Genomic DNA, 15,271 nt, shown 5'->3' with positions numbered 1-15,271 from the left:
TCTATGCATCGTATGTGGAACCACTCACTTAACTTTCCTGTGAGATTCTGGAATGGGATTTTTTTGGTTCAGTTGTGACTACCCCGTTAAAATAAATATTTTTTCTTTTTGGTCATAGTTGCTGGTGCCATCTGAGTAAGTAGAGTGAGTACGCTATTGATATTAGATAGTTACGGAGACCACATTTTATCACCACAAGCCATTAAGACAACTGCCTGGCAAGTACTGAATATAGTTAATGGTATTCTGTTCTGAACGTGATTACTTTGGAAGTGTTTTTATGTTAGTCTTATCCTTCTCCTGCCTGAGAGTATCAATTTTAATAGTATGTACAGGGCAGATGGATATTGACATTTCTAAAGTATTTACAGAATACGTATTTAATAACTGGGCCAGATTACTTGTTAAATCTTAAATAGGACTCCCTGTTGGCAGAAGATCTTTTGCAATCAAATTCACTTTACTAAGCAGAATATGAAATTGTTGCTTTCTCAGGGCTGCCCAATTTGCTAATGAATGAGTTTGTCATGATTAAATTCTTTTTTAAAAAATGAGGAATAGGTTCTCTCCTTTCCCTTCCTTTCTGATTCCTTGATCATATCACAGTACATTGCAGGGAGGACCTGCTCATGATTCTGAAGATGAGAAGGGTCTTTTTCCTTTTTTATATGTGAATTTAGTGATATTTTCCAGGTTTTTCAGGGTACCACATTTTTGACAAGTTTAAAGCTATTTCTATGTCTGTGTAGGATGCAAGATTTAGATTGGCTTTGATTTTTGGTTTGCACCTATTGGTGGTATTTTTATTAATAAAAATTCTTTTGATGAAGCAACATTCAGTAATTTGCCATTTTAATCTTCTGGCATTTGCTTCCTACTGTTTAAAATTTGCATCTGGATTCTTTGTTTTGGCATTGTGCAGCATTTAAAATAATTCTTATTTAACATTATCAAAGGTATTTAAATAATTTTTACATGAAGTAAAAACTTTGTTTTGAAGAACCTCTTTTCCCTCCTTAAGATAATCCTTTGAAAGACAGTGTGGTAACTTGATTACTTAATGAATGTGAAGTACACTGTAACACTTCAGCATTGGTACTCAATTCACTTATTTAGGAAATTGATTTACTTGGTCTCTGGATAAGAGTTTTTGTGTGCTTTTTTTAAAAAGTAGTGATGAATTTTTAGTTACACTTCTTAAGGGCCTTTTCTCCCATTTGTCTTTTCATGAAAGCAGAATTTTTTACCTGAAAGCCCGTATTGGTTTCCCGGTGGATCTCCTTATATGAAATAGTTGTGTGAACATCCTTGTATATAAAACTTGGATCTCTGGAAGTCAGATTTCAGTAGTTACTCTTTAACTCGCTGTAGATGTATGTAGCTGGTTTTTGAACCAAGTGAACACTGTAGGTACAAGTTGCAAGTGACTCATATATTCCACCTGTTGCCTCTTTAAACCAGCCCTCTCAGCTTATTCTTTTCTGCCCTGGATGAAATCCTAGGCAGGCCCCAGAGCTTCCTGCTCACTTTCAGATAACAAAAAAATCCCTTAGTTTAATGTAAATGATTTAATTTTCATCCCTAGAAAGTTTCTCTCTTTCCCCATTTCAAGCCTGCTCTACTTAAGAGTCTCCAGTAGGGGCTGTTTTGGAGGAGTGAGGACTTGGGCCTCTTCTGTTTCTCCACATGCCTTCTCTCTACTCTCTAGACTGAATGTCTCCTCTAGGATTAGATTGGAGGGAAGGGGGGAAGGAACAAGAATACAGTTGCTGTAATAATCACTACTACTCATGGTATTTATAATCAGGCGTTGGTGCCCTGGGGTGTTGTATTTTTCATTACTGCTGTAATAAGTTACTACTACAGATTTGGTGACTTAAAACACCACCAACATATTGTATCACAGTTCTGTGGGTCACAAGGCCAAGTGGACTCACCTTGTTTTTCCAGGTTTTACAGGGCAGAAATCAGTGTCTAATGCCTGGGCTCTTTTTGGAGAGGCTTTGGGAAAAATGATCTTCCCAAGTTCTTCTTGGCAGAATCTAGTTCTTTGCTCTTGTTGGACTGAGGTCCCAGCTTCCTGCTGATGGTCACCTGGGGGCTGTCTTCGCTTCCGAGGCCCTCTCCTACCCTTCATGTGAGCCCCTATAACTCAGACATCAAATCCACCTCACGCTTAGAATCTCTGGCTTCCCCTCTTGTGGGGTCTCACCTGGAGAAAGTCCTTTTCTTTTAAGGGCTCATGTATTAGATTGGGATTACCTAGATAATCCAAAGTCATTTCCCTAGGGATTTTAAAGTTTGTAACCTTGCATCTGCAGAGTCCCTTTTCCCTGCCAGAGGTGTAGGAGATTACACATGCTGATTCCTGCGGTATTTTTGTGCGCCCGCCCTTTCTCAGTCTCACCTACAGTTTCCTTGTCACTGGTGACATTTGCTTTGTATGGTCTTCTTTCGAGTAGTTTACTCTGGCTCTTTCTAGCAGTAGCTTTCAATTTTTGCAATTGTTTTCTTCCAGATATTTACTCCTCTGACTCTAGGTGGCTTTCTGATGATCAGATCCTATTTGCAACATGTAACACTGCTGACCATTCCCTCTTCTTTGCATTTTTATTTTCTCTTTGGACACCATGACACCTCATTCCCTTTCCTGATTTTCCTCCTTTCTGGCTAGTTCTTATCAGTTTACTTTGCAGGTTTCTTCTATCTGAGTATTCCTTGGACCCCCTCCTCTTTCCCTGCACAGTCTTCCTGAGGGATCAGAGCCCTTTCATGTTGTAGAATGTCCCCTATTATGATACCTTGCAATGTCTTCTACAGAAGAACAGCTATAATCAATCTCTGTAAAGTATGCTAAACTTTAACAAACCAGGCGCTGAACTCATCATTTTCTTTTTAATTTTTCTGCTTTATTGAGGTATAGTGGACGTAAAACTTTGTGTAAGCTTAAGGCATTCAGTGGGATGATTTGATAAACATATATATGCAAAAAATAATATAAATGGAGCTACTTTAAAATGGTGTTGGAACTGTCATCCCAGAGGAATTGCCCTGTAAGTCTTAACTCCTCAAGCCTTTCAAAGTATGAAAGCAGGGCAAAAGAACCTTTGGGCTGGGCCTGAGCCTTGTATCTCAAACAATTGCAAAGATAACAACAAAATATATTAGCACTAAAGGACTGATAACTACTGAGAATAAAAATTAAAAGCATTGTTTAGAATTAGCAGTGACACTGTGTAAGCTTATCTGTACCGATAGAAATTCCTTTAGACCAGTGCAGCCACTATGGGCCGTATGGAGTTACCTCAAAAAATTAAAAATGGAACTGCCTTACAACCCAGTGATTCCACTTCTGGGAATTCATCCAAAGAAACCGAAGACACTAATTCAAAAGAATATATGCACCTCTATGTTCATTGCAGTGTTATTTACAATGGCCTTGATTTGGAAACAGCCCAAGTGCCCATCAGTAGATATGTGGATAAAAAAGCTGTGGTACAGCTCTGGCTGGTATGGTTCAGTGGGTTGAATGCTGGCCTGTAAACCTAAGGGTTGCAGGCTCGATTCCCAGTCAGGGCAGGTGCCTGGGTTATGGGTGTCCAGGTCCCCAGCTGGGGGCGCTCAAGAGGCAACCACACATTGATGTTTCTCTCCCTTTCTTTCTCCGTTCTTTCCCCCTCCTTTCCCCCTCCTTTCCCCCCTCTCTAAAAATAAATAAATCTTAAAAAAAAAAAAAAAAGCTGTGGTACATTTACACAATGGAACACCACTTGGCTGTAAAAAGAAGGATAGCTTATATTTTGTCACAGCGTGGATAGACCTGAAGAGTATTATGCTAGATGAAATAAGCCAATCAGAGAAAGACAAGTACCATATGATTTCACTTAAATGTGAAATCTAATGAACAAAATAAACTAACAAATTAAAAACAATTTCGTAGATACAGAGAACACACTGACAGCTGTCAGGGGGCGGAGGGTTGAGGGTCTGGGTGAAAAAGGTGACGGGATTAAGCAAAAAAATAAAATGCACACAACAACAGACAATAGTATGGTGATTACCAGAGCGGAAGGGGGATGGGGGGAGGCAGACGGGGATAAGGGGGGTTAAATAATAATTGAAGGAGACTTGACTGGTGGTGGTATACACGCAATACAATATACAGATGATGTATTATAGAATTTTACACCTGAAACATAATTTTATTAAACAATGCCACCTCAATAAGTTCAAAAAAGACAAAGAGTTAATTCACAATATGTCTTGATAAGGTATTAGTAGAATTTTAAGAACAAAAACAACAGCTCTTCAGACAGAAACCAGTTTTGAATTGATGACTGCTGAAATAGTATTTTTGAATGAAACAATACTCAGTTAAATAGCCAACTGAGAAGGGTTTTCCACTGAAAGACTACTGAAATAGTGGCCTTATTCAAATTGCTCATCAGGCCCTATAAAATTAGGTGTTCTATATATTTTCTGCTCACTATTTTCTTGATAGATATTTAATGAATTGTATACATATATCGATATGTTGCTATATTGAGGTAAACTGCCATTTCAGAACTGTTTTAAAATCTGTAGCTTCAGTACCATTTTATACCTGTGCAGTATAGTAGGTGTCTCAGGGCATGTGTGAATGGAAGAACTCATTAACACACAGTGGTTCATAGGCTTGTTTAGGTTTCTGTATTCTGCTTAGAAAGAAGCCTTATTATAATATGAAATAAGTTATTTTCAAATGGTGTTGTGGCCAAGCCATCAGTTTTCATATTCCTTAAGTTTACATCTGCTCAATGTGATCATATCATATCTCCACTCTTAGGTCATGCTTCCTAGAGGCAGACTTGAAACAGGGATTGGGGTGCATAAAGTTAATAGAAGAGATGTCCCCAGGATGACCAGATGTATTGGTGCCCCCCTCCAAGACCCCTTGCCAGGGTAGTACATGCATACCTCAGGTGATGAGTGTTGCCTCCTATTGGTTGACAGCTGCCTTCTCATTCAGAGATTTGGCCTCAGGGAACTATGGCTGATCTGGGCTGTCCTTCAGGGGGTACTGACGGTTGTGCAGTTTGGGCTGAAGTGGGAATCCAGCTGAGGCCACGTTTTCAAATGTCTCTCTTTCTTGTCGTACCTTGCTTCCCTCACTCCCCTCATCCTGGGGGCATTTCCTCTATTAACTATCTGCACCCCAATCCCTGTTTCAAGTCTGCCTCTAGGAAGCATGACCTAAGAGTGGAGATATGATATGATCACATTGAGCAGATGTAAACTTAAGGAATATGAAAGCTGATGGCTTGGCCACAGGATGCCTGTTGTGATCGCCTGGAAACTGCACCAGATGTAGGATCTGGGCTCCAGTTCTGGCGTTTCTAAAAACCAGCTAGCTGTGCAAAGCCCTTTTGTTTCTGTGAATCTGTCTTTTCTGTTCTGCAATATATGGAGCTTAGACTACTCGTTTTTCAGATTCTCATGCTGAAGATTTTCCCTTAAGGCAGGCGGTTGTTTCGGGAAGGTGATTGGCTTCCCTTGATGCCCCCAACTCTAGTTTCTGGCATGGCCTTAGAAGATATTTAGCTTTACTGCTCTGGAATTACAACATAAAACATGGATGTGGCTTTTCTAGAGAGAAAGCTTTCAATATATTTCCTAAGGAGTTTGTGACATCCAGAAGTTCAGCGCCAGTGACTCACAGGGTTTTCTTCTCTTAGCCCTTCTCTTTATACATAGGTGAAAATCTGTTCTAAGAACACTGCAGCCTTTATACATACGTTCATTCATTCATACATACATACTAACACATTTTTTTTTCTATTGTTCCCATATTTCTTTTTCCTTTTGTAAAGGGCAGAGTTTTTCTTACACTTTTCAGTGCCATTTTCTCCTGGACTTGCAGAGAATAACTGTGTGTTGGATGAGGTTACATACTTGATAAATGCTCTTGAAAGGTTGGTGCTATTATGTAGTTGATTCCAAATTTCTTTGTAGTATCATTTCTTCTGATTCCTCTTTGTTTTTAAACAGGGATTGTCATCACACCTTTGTCATGAAGGTGAGCGCCATATTTAGACAAGAGAGGTCAGATAGCCAGAGGAAAGAGGTTGGGGGACCTGTGGGTCTCTTCCTTAATTCTAAATGTACTGCTCTTTGGTATAAACTCATGTCATCTTGAAGATGCCTTTCCACAAAGAAAACAGTAGTCTTTTTTCTTTTTGTCTTTTGTCTATCTTGAAATTTTATTTTGATTTTAACCACGACTAGTGGGTTTTTCTGCTTTTTAGTATTGTGTATATATTAAGTATTTTAATTTGCTGGCTAAGGAGGCTGGGTCATGTTTGGTCATCAGACAGAAAAATAAAAAATAATGAATAATTTAAAACAAGTTCTCAATATTCTTAGGTCTCCTCCTTTTATAATGATTATTCTCTAACTTCCCCATTACTTTTTTTCCAGTGAAAATCCTTATAGATAATATGAACTGCCTACACTTATAATTTGAAAAATATCAGTACAATACCTCACCATACTTATATAATAAAACTATGTATTTCAATATAAACAATTGGCTATGACTACTCAGGAAGGTACAGTGCAGTCACATTTGTGCATCTCTGCCTCATGGCCATCTGAGTACAGCAGCTGAAGTGTAGGTCGACATAGGTGTGCTCTTTCGGTGATTCACATGTCAAAAGCAGTATGGTCCTGTGATACCTAAATTTCAGAAATGGAGCACAACTGTTGATAAAACTAAAAAACAAACAAAAACAAAACCAAACCCAAAAAACAAAAAAAAAAAAACCATTGTGCCTGTAAATTATAGAGTAGCACTTGGATTCTTGGAAAATCGAGTGTATATTAAAACCATTCAGTAACTAGTATTTAATAGGCAGTGATTTACATATGAATTCCATTTTACATCTAATTCCATTGAATTAGAGTTTAGGCTTAGATAATTATGACTCTCTGTTTTTAAGATATTACACCTGGGAGATAGGACAGGTTTCTGTTTCCTTTTTTTTCTTTTTATTGTGTAGGACTAGCCCAAGTGTTGCAGAAAGTGTGGCACACCTTTCCCCTGCAAAAAGCATCACCTCGGTCACAGTGACAACCAAAATGCACCCCCTCCCCCAGCATTTTCCAAGTGCTCCCTAAGCGGTAAGGCCTATTGAAAATCACTGGCTTAGCAGAAAAAAAAATAATGAAACAAAACAAACCATTATTCACATGATAGGATATTACTAACCAGAGCAGCCGAGGCATTACTAATTATTATCTTTTATTGGAGTGTCAAATGGGACAGCTTATAAGACCTCAAATATTTATATCAAGGTGCAATGAAGGGAATTTTGACTTTTAAGTGCTTGAGCAGTTTGGTAGCCAAAAACTGAATCAGCTGAAGCAGTAAACTACAGTGTCTGATGAATTGTAGCACCCTTTTAAAACTTGGAAGAAACTTACCTTGCTGGCCTCCAGAGGTCCAAAGTTCTGAATTTAATGGTCTCATTTCTGAGTGGATATGGTGTTTATCTCCATTCAGGTGTTTTACTTTGTGTATCACAGAGCACTCAGGGCTAATCATCGGGAGGAAGGCGGCTGGGGCTGCCCTTCTCCTTCAGCCTTGCTGCCTTGTCTTCGGCTCTTTTTCATTTGCCAGAACCCCTTCTTACTCAAGCAACTTAACTGATAGATCCTGGTGACAATTCTTAGATTTACGTGGATATACTTATATTTTTAGTGAGGATTAAGCCTATAGCAATATCCAGGTCACTTAAAACCTTGTTTTGAATGGTGCTTGATCAATGTTAGAGTTTTAGGTGGTACCCTTTTTTATAAGTGTGATTTTTACATAATTTAGAACATTAAATACAGTTAAAAAATTAATGAGTATTTTAGAGGGGTTGAAGAAGAGACAATTAAAACTATAGAATGCTTCACCTTTTGGTGGGATCAGTACTAGGTATTTGATAATAGCTGCTTATAGCTCTCAGAATCTGGAAAGTGGTTGGCTTATTTTCCGTTTAATTTTTATAATACATGGAGCAGCGCTTTTAAAATGGTGCAAGATAGCTTCAGGTACAGCATTTGTAAAATATATGTTTATATACACACACATATTTTGAAATTGTGAATCTTAATGCCTTTATGAAAGGCAGATATCCTCAACTGTCTAATTATCTATAGTGATGCAAATGTAATTTTGCTAGCCTGCTGTGAATTTAAAAAGCTGTTTCAGTAAGTGTTTTACCTGTGAAGATGATCTAGAATCCTCTCTTCTCTGTACCTCAGCTCTTTCTCTCTCTCTCCTCCAGGCAGTACTACATGCAAATCATTCCAAAACAATTAATGCCGCTGTAGTCACAAATTATTGATTTTCCGTTCATAGCGTATGTAGAGTGGCTGCTCTACTTAGATTCTAAAATGAGGCTTTTTAATTGTGTTTTCCAGGAAGATATGAATTTAAATGAAGAGAAGAAGGCACCATTGCGGGAAAAGGACTTCAGTATCAAAAAAGAAATGGTGATGCAGTACATCAATACTGCTTCCAAGGCAGTAAGTAAAACTGTCAAGTGGAGAAATACTGCTGAAGCGTGTGGTAGTATGAAAAACAATGCATATGTCTAATGAAGTGCTCAAGCTTGCGGGCAACTGGAATCAGAGGGCTTTTGAGTGTATAATTATAGGCACAAGAACTATACGTTTGTTTAATTTAGAAGTATTTCTCATCTTATAACTTTAAACTGCTTTTGTATTTTTACTACTCATGTTGCTAAGAAACACTGTGATTAGTTGGTTTATTTACTCTTAGATGACTTTTCTTGTTAGTGAATTAATATGGTTATTGATTTCTGTGTCACTTTTAAATTGGGATAATATTTGTATTATAGAAAAGTGAGACTGATTTTCCTCTAACTGCCTAAATCAGGATACATGTGAGTTTTCTTATTGATAAAATTATCTTGTAACAGATTATAAATGTAGACATCAAAAGGAGCATTGAGCCTCTACATGGTTGCCAGTTTTCTGGGGAAACTTGAAATATGTGGGTGGAAGTAATGACTAAATGTCTAAGAAACCATGACTGGCACACAGAATCAATTACATTTATTTCATGGACCGGCAAATGAGCTTGACCAGTCATATAAAAATTGTAAATAAATAGATTAGATGAAAAATATAAAATGGAAGCTAATGAAGAAACGATCAGTAGAGAGGCCATAAAAAATGATTTTGACTGAACTTAAGATCGAATTGGATTAGGGAAAAATAACATACTATAGTTTTCACTGGATACTTTAACCTAAGCCCAGATTGAACGAATATAAGTTATGTAATATTTAACTCCATTTATCTGCTAGACCAGTCAGTGCCTCTGAGGTATTTATTTTGGAAGAAAGACTCAGGTGATGTTTAATTTTTAAACATGTTTCTTGTTTCGGCAGCCTGACGTTTGGTTGTAGAAATCATTAAGCACTGTGATTTCAGCTCTTTACATAGATAGGCTCTGTGCCTGCTATTGTGATACAAATTGCCTTTGTACCTAATGGTACTTGTACATCACAAATTAACATTGGAAGTCAGAACTCCTAGGTTTTAGATTTATCTCTAAATCTAAATCTATTTATTTATCTCTGTTTGATCTTCAACATCTTACTGTACCTCCCTGACCCTTAATTTCCTCATCCATAAGATAGAACTAATACCCGCATAGGCTTGTTGTTAGAATTAAATTGCTTATTCCATGGTTCACACATAACAGATTTTATAACTGGTGGCTGCCTCTGTGGTAGCTGTGGTGGTAGTAGAAATTGTTTGTTTTTTATTTTTATTTTTGTGATTTGCTTATAATTTGTGCTGTTGAAATTATTACACCATAATTAAAAATATAAGGAAGTGTATATCAATAAAAATACAGGTTTACTATTAGTGAGTTTACATTTCTAAGACATTCATTTGTTTACCTGTCATATTCAGTAAGTGTCTCTATGTCAGGCACTATTTTAGGCCCTGGAGATGGAGCACCAAGATAATCTGTCATGGGTGTTATGGAGCAACACAGGACAACACATAACCACATGTGAAGTAGGAGAAAAAAAGAGCAAGGGAGTAGAGCTGGTATAACTATTTTATATAATCAGGGAAGAGTGTCCTGATTTGGGAATTTTAAATCCAACAAGCATGACTTTACTTCATATAATTGCAAGAGATACTATGCTATTTTAGAACTGGTTTAGAAAACCTTGCACTTTAATTTTTGAGTTTCAGGCAATAAACAGATTTTTTGATAGGAGAACAAACCGTTTTGAACTTCATTATAGTGGATCTATTTCAGTTTGCATTCACTGATTTTAAACTTTAATCCTCTAATCATTTTGTAGTGAGGTTGGAATTTATTTACCAGAATTAGTTAATTAGATTATCAGGATTGAAATAGATTAGTTATCTAATGTATGATTAAAGCGTTGACTCACTTAATTAGTGTGTGGAGGATCATGGCTTTTCCTAAGAGGGTTTTGAATAATTTGGCAGATGTTTAACGCTGTAGAAAGTTCAAGCTGACCAGTCATCTATTTTTGCTCTGGAAATAGAAACACATTTTATGAACTCTAGGATACAGACTTTGTCATGCCAGTATATTTAGGTTAATGAGCACTCACAAAGTTACCCTGAGAAAATCAAAATTTATAGATAGGTTGTTTTAGAGAAGATGTGAGGAGTGTGTGTTAGATATAGTTTTGTTATCATTTTAGCCTTAGAATTTGCTTTGAGATTCTCTTTTGTGGGTAAGCATTAATATTTTTTTAGAAAACAGTACTGATGCCTAGTCGATGCTTTGAAAGTGCTTTCGAAGTGTTAACTCTCCAAGTAGCACTAAAGTAGACAAGCTTGGTTTGTAGAAGAAGGGGGGAAATCAGTCAAATTAGGTTATTTTGAAGACCTTAGCAAGTTTCAGCTTAGGTAACAAAATTGTAACACTGAATTTTTTCAGTTTGGAAAGATTATTAAAATCTTATTAAGCAAGTATCAGGTGTAGAGGCTGCAAATGCCAGATTCACGTTTCTCACTTTCTAGGTCATGGATGCAGGACCCAGGTTTGGCCAGCACAAGCTGATGGCCAGGGCTGCTTGGGGCTTCTGAGAAAGGTTTTCCGCCCTCATAAAAGAATCCAGAGCAGGAAAGCCACTGTTTTCTGCCATTGAACAGGAGAGGGTGTGGGTTGCCTGGGATGAGACATCTCAGAGCTGCTGCTCTGGTCCGATGCAGTCCTGCCTCCAGATGCTTCCGTTACATGAGGTGATACATGTTTTTGTTTAAGCTGCTTTAAGTTGGGTTTTTGGCTTTGTTGCTGTGAACATCGTCATATGCCATCCAGATATACTTTTGCCTATGCAGGATCTCTCTCCACCTCTAATTCACTCTGGAGATCACTCTTTCCATCCAAAGGAGCATGTTGCAAGATCCTCCCCTCACCCAGTATCCTCAGAGCACACATGAGAGAGGTAGGTACTACATGGTCCAGGGGCCATTTCTTAGTAAATGACTTGCCTCAGACGTTTGACAGCAAGTTGATTGGAGAAAACTTCTTTCATAAAGAATGACACAGATTTTACTTTTGTTCGATTACTAGCTAGAGGATAAGACTATTCTGCAATTAGAGGTGGTTAGGACCCTGAAAGTAGGATGTGACATGATAGTCCAAATGGAAGTGAATTTATAGTTCCCAAACAATGTAAGAAAATTCTGGAACAGAGCAAAGGCTGTCTTAAGCCACAATTGCCTAAGAATTTTTCCTATTTTCTAAATGGAAGGGAACTAGAATTTAATATACCGATTTATCATATAAATATACCTAATTATGCTTAATTTAACTGCGAGTAGTTCTCATTCTTTATTGTGGTTTAATATTTTTAATCCTTTTCTTTCCTTAAATTCTTAAAGCATCTTTACAGATACTGTTAAGTGATGATTTTTCTAGTCACGATTCTTTTCTTTGAGTGGACAAGCCAGGGTTAGGAGCTGTATCTTAATAGAGTTTCAGCCTTCACTCTAAAACTGCACTGGAAGGAAAAGTTTTCCTTTTCTCTTTGGCTTTGATTTATCGTATCTTATGTCTGTGATACCAGTGTTTACGTTGATGTTTATCTTCTTGTGAGTGCTTGAGTTGTATTTAGGGTGAACTGGCTCAGGATACAATGTGTCTGGATAATATGAACATCTCTCACGACAAGGTTAACAGAAAGTTATGGATTAGTTCATACACAAAGAATGGGTTAAAAAGGACACCTGGATAGGGTAGAATTTAGATCAGTGCAATACCAGCATCCCCCCACCGTTTATCACAAATGATTAGTAAAAATAAAACATTCACTTTTCCCTTTTTTCGTGTCAGAAGATTCTTCTATTTGTTGTTCCACTTTTACGCTTTTACAGGGTAATCTGTGGCAATACAACACTGAAGAAGTTCTGAGAAGCCAAAACATACCCCAGAGATGAACGCAAACCGCTGGAAGGAGAGGCTCCTCGGGAGGGAGTGGCGGTGCAGGGGGCGGGCAGGGAGGCGGAGTTTGGGCGAGGACCCCAGAACCGGAAAGAGGTCTGGTTCCTTGTGTGGAGGTGGGGTTTCAGGGAGAGAGAGAAATAAGAGTTTTTAGGGAAATTTCGTTTGTGCTATATAGCGTTCAAGCCTCTATTATATGTCCACAAATTAGAGGAGATAAACATTTGCTCATCATTGTTTTTGGAGTCATCTTTTTCTTTTTTCCAGTTTTTATACACAGGATGATGAGACCGTCCGGACTGTTTATGTCAGCACAGAGTACACTGGACTTCTACCTCTCAGCACATAGTTATTATTATTATTTTTAATGGTTGTATCATCAGAGGTGGATAAAATGCTTTAGAAATTTCTTTATGAAATTTATACTGCTTTCTAGCTCCTCTGGACTAGCTCGGCATCAAAAGCTCTCGTAGGCTTCCCGCTCCCCTCTTCCTGCCGCGGATCAGCAGAATCTGTATCACAGCTGCAAGTAACATGTTCGTTTTAGGTGGGCTGATATCTAATAAGGGCAGCCTAATTTCACGTTTCTAAGCTTTTTTTAAAAAAAAAAATTGTTTTAAAGCCTTACCTGAGGACATTTTTTTTTAATTGCTCTTTTAGAGAGAGAGAGAAACATCGATTGGTTGACTCTCATACACTCCCTGACTTGGGATCAAACCCACAACCTAGATATGTGCCCTGATCAGGAATTGAACCTCCAGCTTTTTTGGTGTATGGAACAATGCTCCAGCCAATCCAGCCAATCCAGCCATCCCAGCCAGGGCACGTTTCTAAGCTTCTTAATTAGAACATCCTTTATTTCTTATTTATATTTAGTTTTTTTTGTTTTTGATGTCTTTTTCCAGGGAAGGAAGAAGAATCTCTTTTTTATAAGTACTCAAGGAATTTTGCTAGCTTCCTGCTCAATCTGGACTGCAGTCAAGTGGCTGTAAAGGCTCCGTCGCGACCTGTATTGGAAAATTTGGATAGTGTTTTCACTTTACCCTTGAACTCTTAACTATTTCTGTAGTTCCTGTTTAGACTTCTTTAAAAAGAAATAAAGTTAAATATCCAGTAGTATAAAACAACTTTACAAGGCATATAGAAAGACTGTAACATGTTTTTTAAGCGGTATGATGAAATGACGGAATCTAAATTAAATTCATAAGCATCAGATTATACATTTGTGTGTGTGTGTATGTGTGTGTGTGTTTGAACGCATTTTGAAAGGTGTTACCACGGTACCAGTTGTTCCAGCTCAGTAGGACATGATGTTCTCAAGTATGGAGGACCTGGTTTTCTGCAGTATTGTTCTTCTAGGCATATATTGATTGGAAAAGAATTATGTTTTGAGAAACTATTTGTCATGTTCAGATTTGTACATATTTTCTCTAGATAGAAAATCTAGTGTTCATTCATTTTAGTATTGATTTGCTAATATTGTTCTATCAGTAGGGATATGTTCATGCCTTTCAGTGTCTATTTTTCTTAGAGTTCAGTTTAAAAATTTTTTAAAATTATTTTTTGTTTGTAGAGAGAGGAAAGGTATGTGTGTGTGTGAGAGAGAGAGAGAGAGAAAGAAAGATTGATTTGTTGTTCCACTTACTGTTGCATTCATTGGTTGACTTCTTGTAAGTGCCCTGACCCGGGATTGAACCTATAATCTTGGCCTTATCCCCTCAATGCTCTAACAAACTGAGGCACATGGCCAGGGCCTTTAGTGTTCAGTTTTATAGTTTAATTTTGGAAATCATCGTCAGATCAATCAGGTAAATCAAGTTTTTTTAAAAAAAAATTTCATTTTTCATCGCTGTTTATATTTTAATCATGGTGTAAACATAGAGGAACCAGACCGTTTTACGTGTTCTTGCTAATTACAGTTAATGTGGATAATTTTTTGGCTTCCATATCAGGTTAGGGATTTGATCAAAGCACCCTTCTAACATAAAAGCTTAGTAAAAATTTGTGGCTGGTACTTGGTATACGAAACATATTAATCAACAATGCCCTTGCTTAAGTTACTTTGCCTGTTTATCTCCGGGTCTTGCTTGCTGACTAGGATTAAATTTCAGAGCCTCAGGGTAATGAACCAATTTCTTGTTAAGAGTATTTCCTAATAATCTATTTGGCACTTTAATTTCCATTTGTGCCTATAAAGGACAGGCTTTATTTATGTACAATTAAAATCATCTTCCAGCAGCTGAGATTCACGCGCCCTTCTCGCAAGCAGCGTCTGGTCAGCACCAGGGGCATCTCCTGTTCTCCGCTGCTCCCGAGGTGTGTTTCTCTTTTGGCAGGAGGTGGTGATGAACAGAACAGTCATCTTCTGTTTTTTATGGGAAGAAATTATGTTAGGTATAAATTAGAATTGTGTATTTTTGGTTATCTAAAAATCTTATGGCTATTGGAGATACCTTTTCTTTAAAAAAGACTTGTGAGATATAGAAACATTGTTATTACTAGTAAAAAATAGTGGAATTTTAGAGCTCGACGTGGCCAATAATGAGTACACTGATTGTGGCCTTAGAGGTCATCTGAGATTTTTTTTTCTCTTGGTGGTTTGAGTTGTTTCTTGGTCTAAGATATTTTGCTATTCCCATGCTTACTTATTCGATATTTATGAATGTAATTAAACTTATCATGCCTGATAGCTGCAAAATTAGTGAAAACTTTGAAAGTGCCAGAGGAAAGAGGCATGTGGTTATGATGGAGATGAAAATGATGAGAAACTAT

The 15,271-nt window shown here is 37.5% G+C and overlaps 1 protein-coding gene across 3 annotated transcripts in view; it reads left to right on the top strand.

Annotated features, from left to right (window-relative positions):
* Positions 1-15,271, top strand: part of DIAPH3 (diaphanous related formin 3) — a 459,782-nt gene that overhangs the window by 51,549 nt on the left and 392,962 nt on the right. For 2 of the 3 annotated variants that reach the window (XM_054586406.1, XM_054586403.1), the window contains one exon: positions 8,449-8,553. The exons of the other annotated variant lie outside the window; for it this stretch is intronic. In XM_054586406.1, coding sequence (XP_054442381.1) covers positions 8,449-8,553 — 105 coding nt within the window. The remainder of the gene's footprint in view (positions 1-8,448; positions 8,554-15,271) is intronic. 3 annotated transcript variants of the gene reach the window in all.

Source organism: Pteronotus mesoamericanus, unplaced genomic scaffold (genome assembly GCF_021234165.1).
Source record: "Pteronotus mesoamericanus isolate MK-2021 breed Mesoamerican mustached bat unplaced genomic scaffold, CSHL_Meso_final contig_94, whole genome shotgun sequence".
NCBI classification, from domain to species: Eukaryota; Metazoa; Chordata; class Mammalia; order Chiroptera; family Mormoopidae; genus Pteronotus; species Pteronotus mesoamericanus.
The sequence above is the reverse complement of the archived record's forward strand: the minus strand, read 5'-3'. Positions and strand labels throughout refer to the sequence as shown.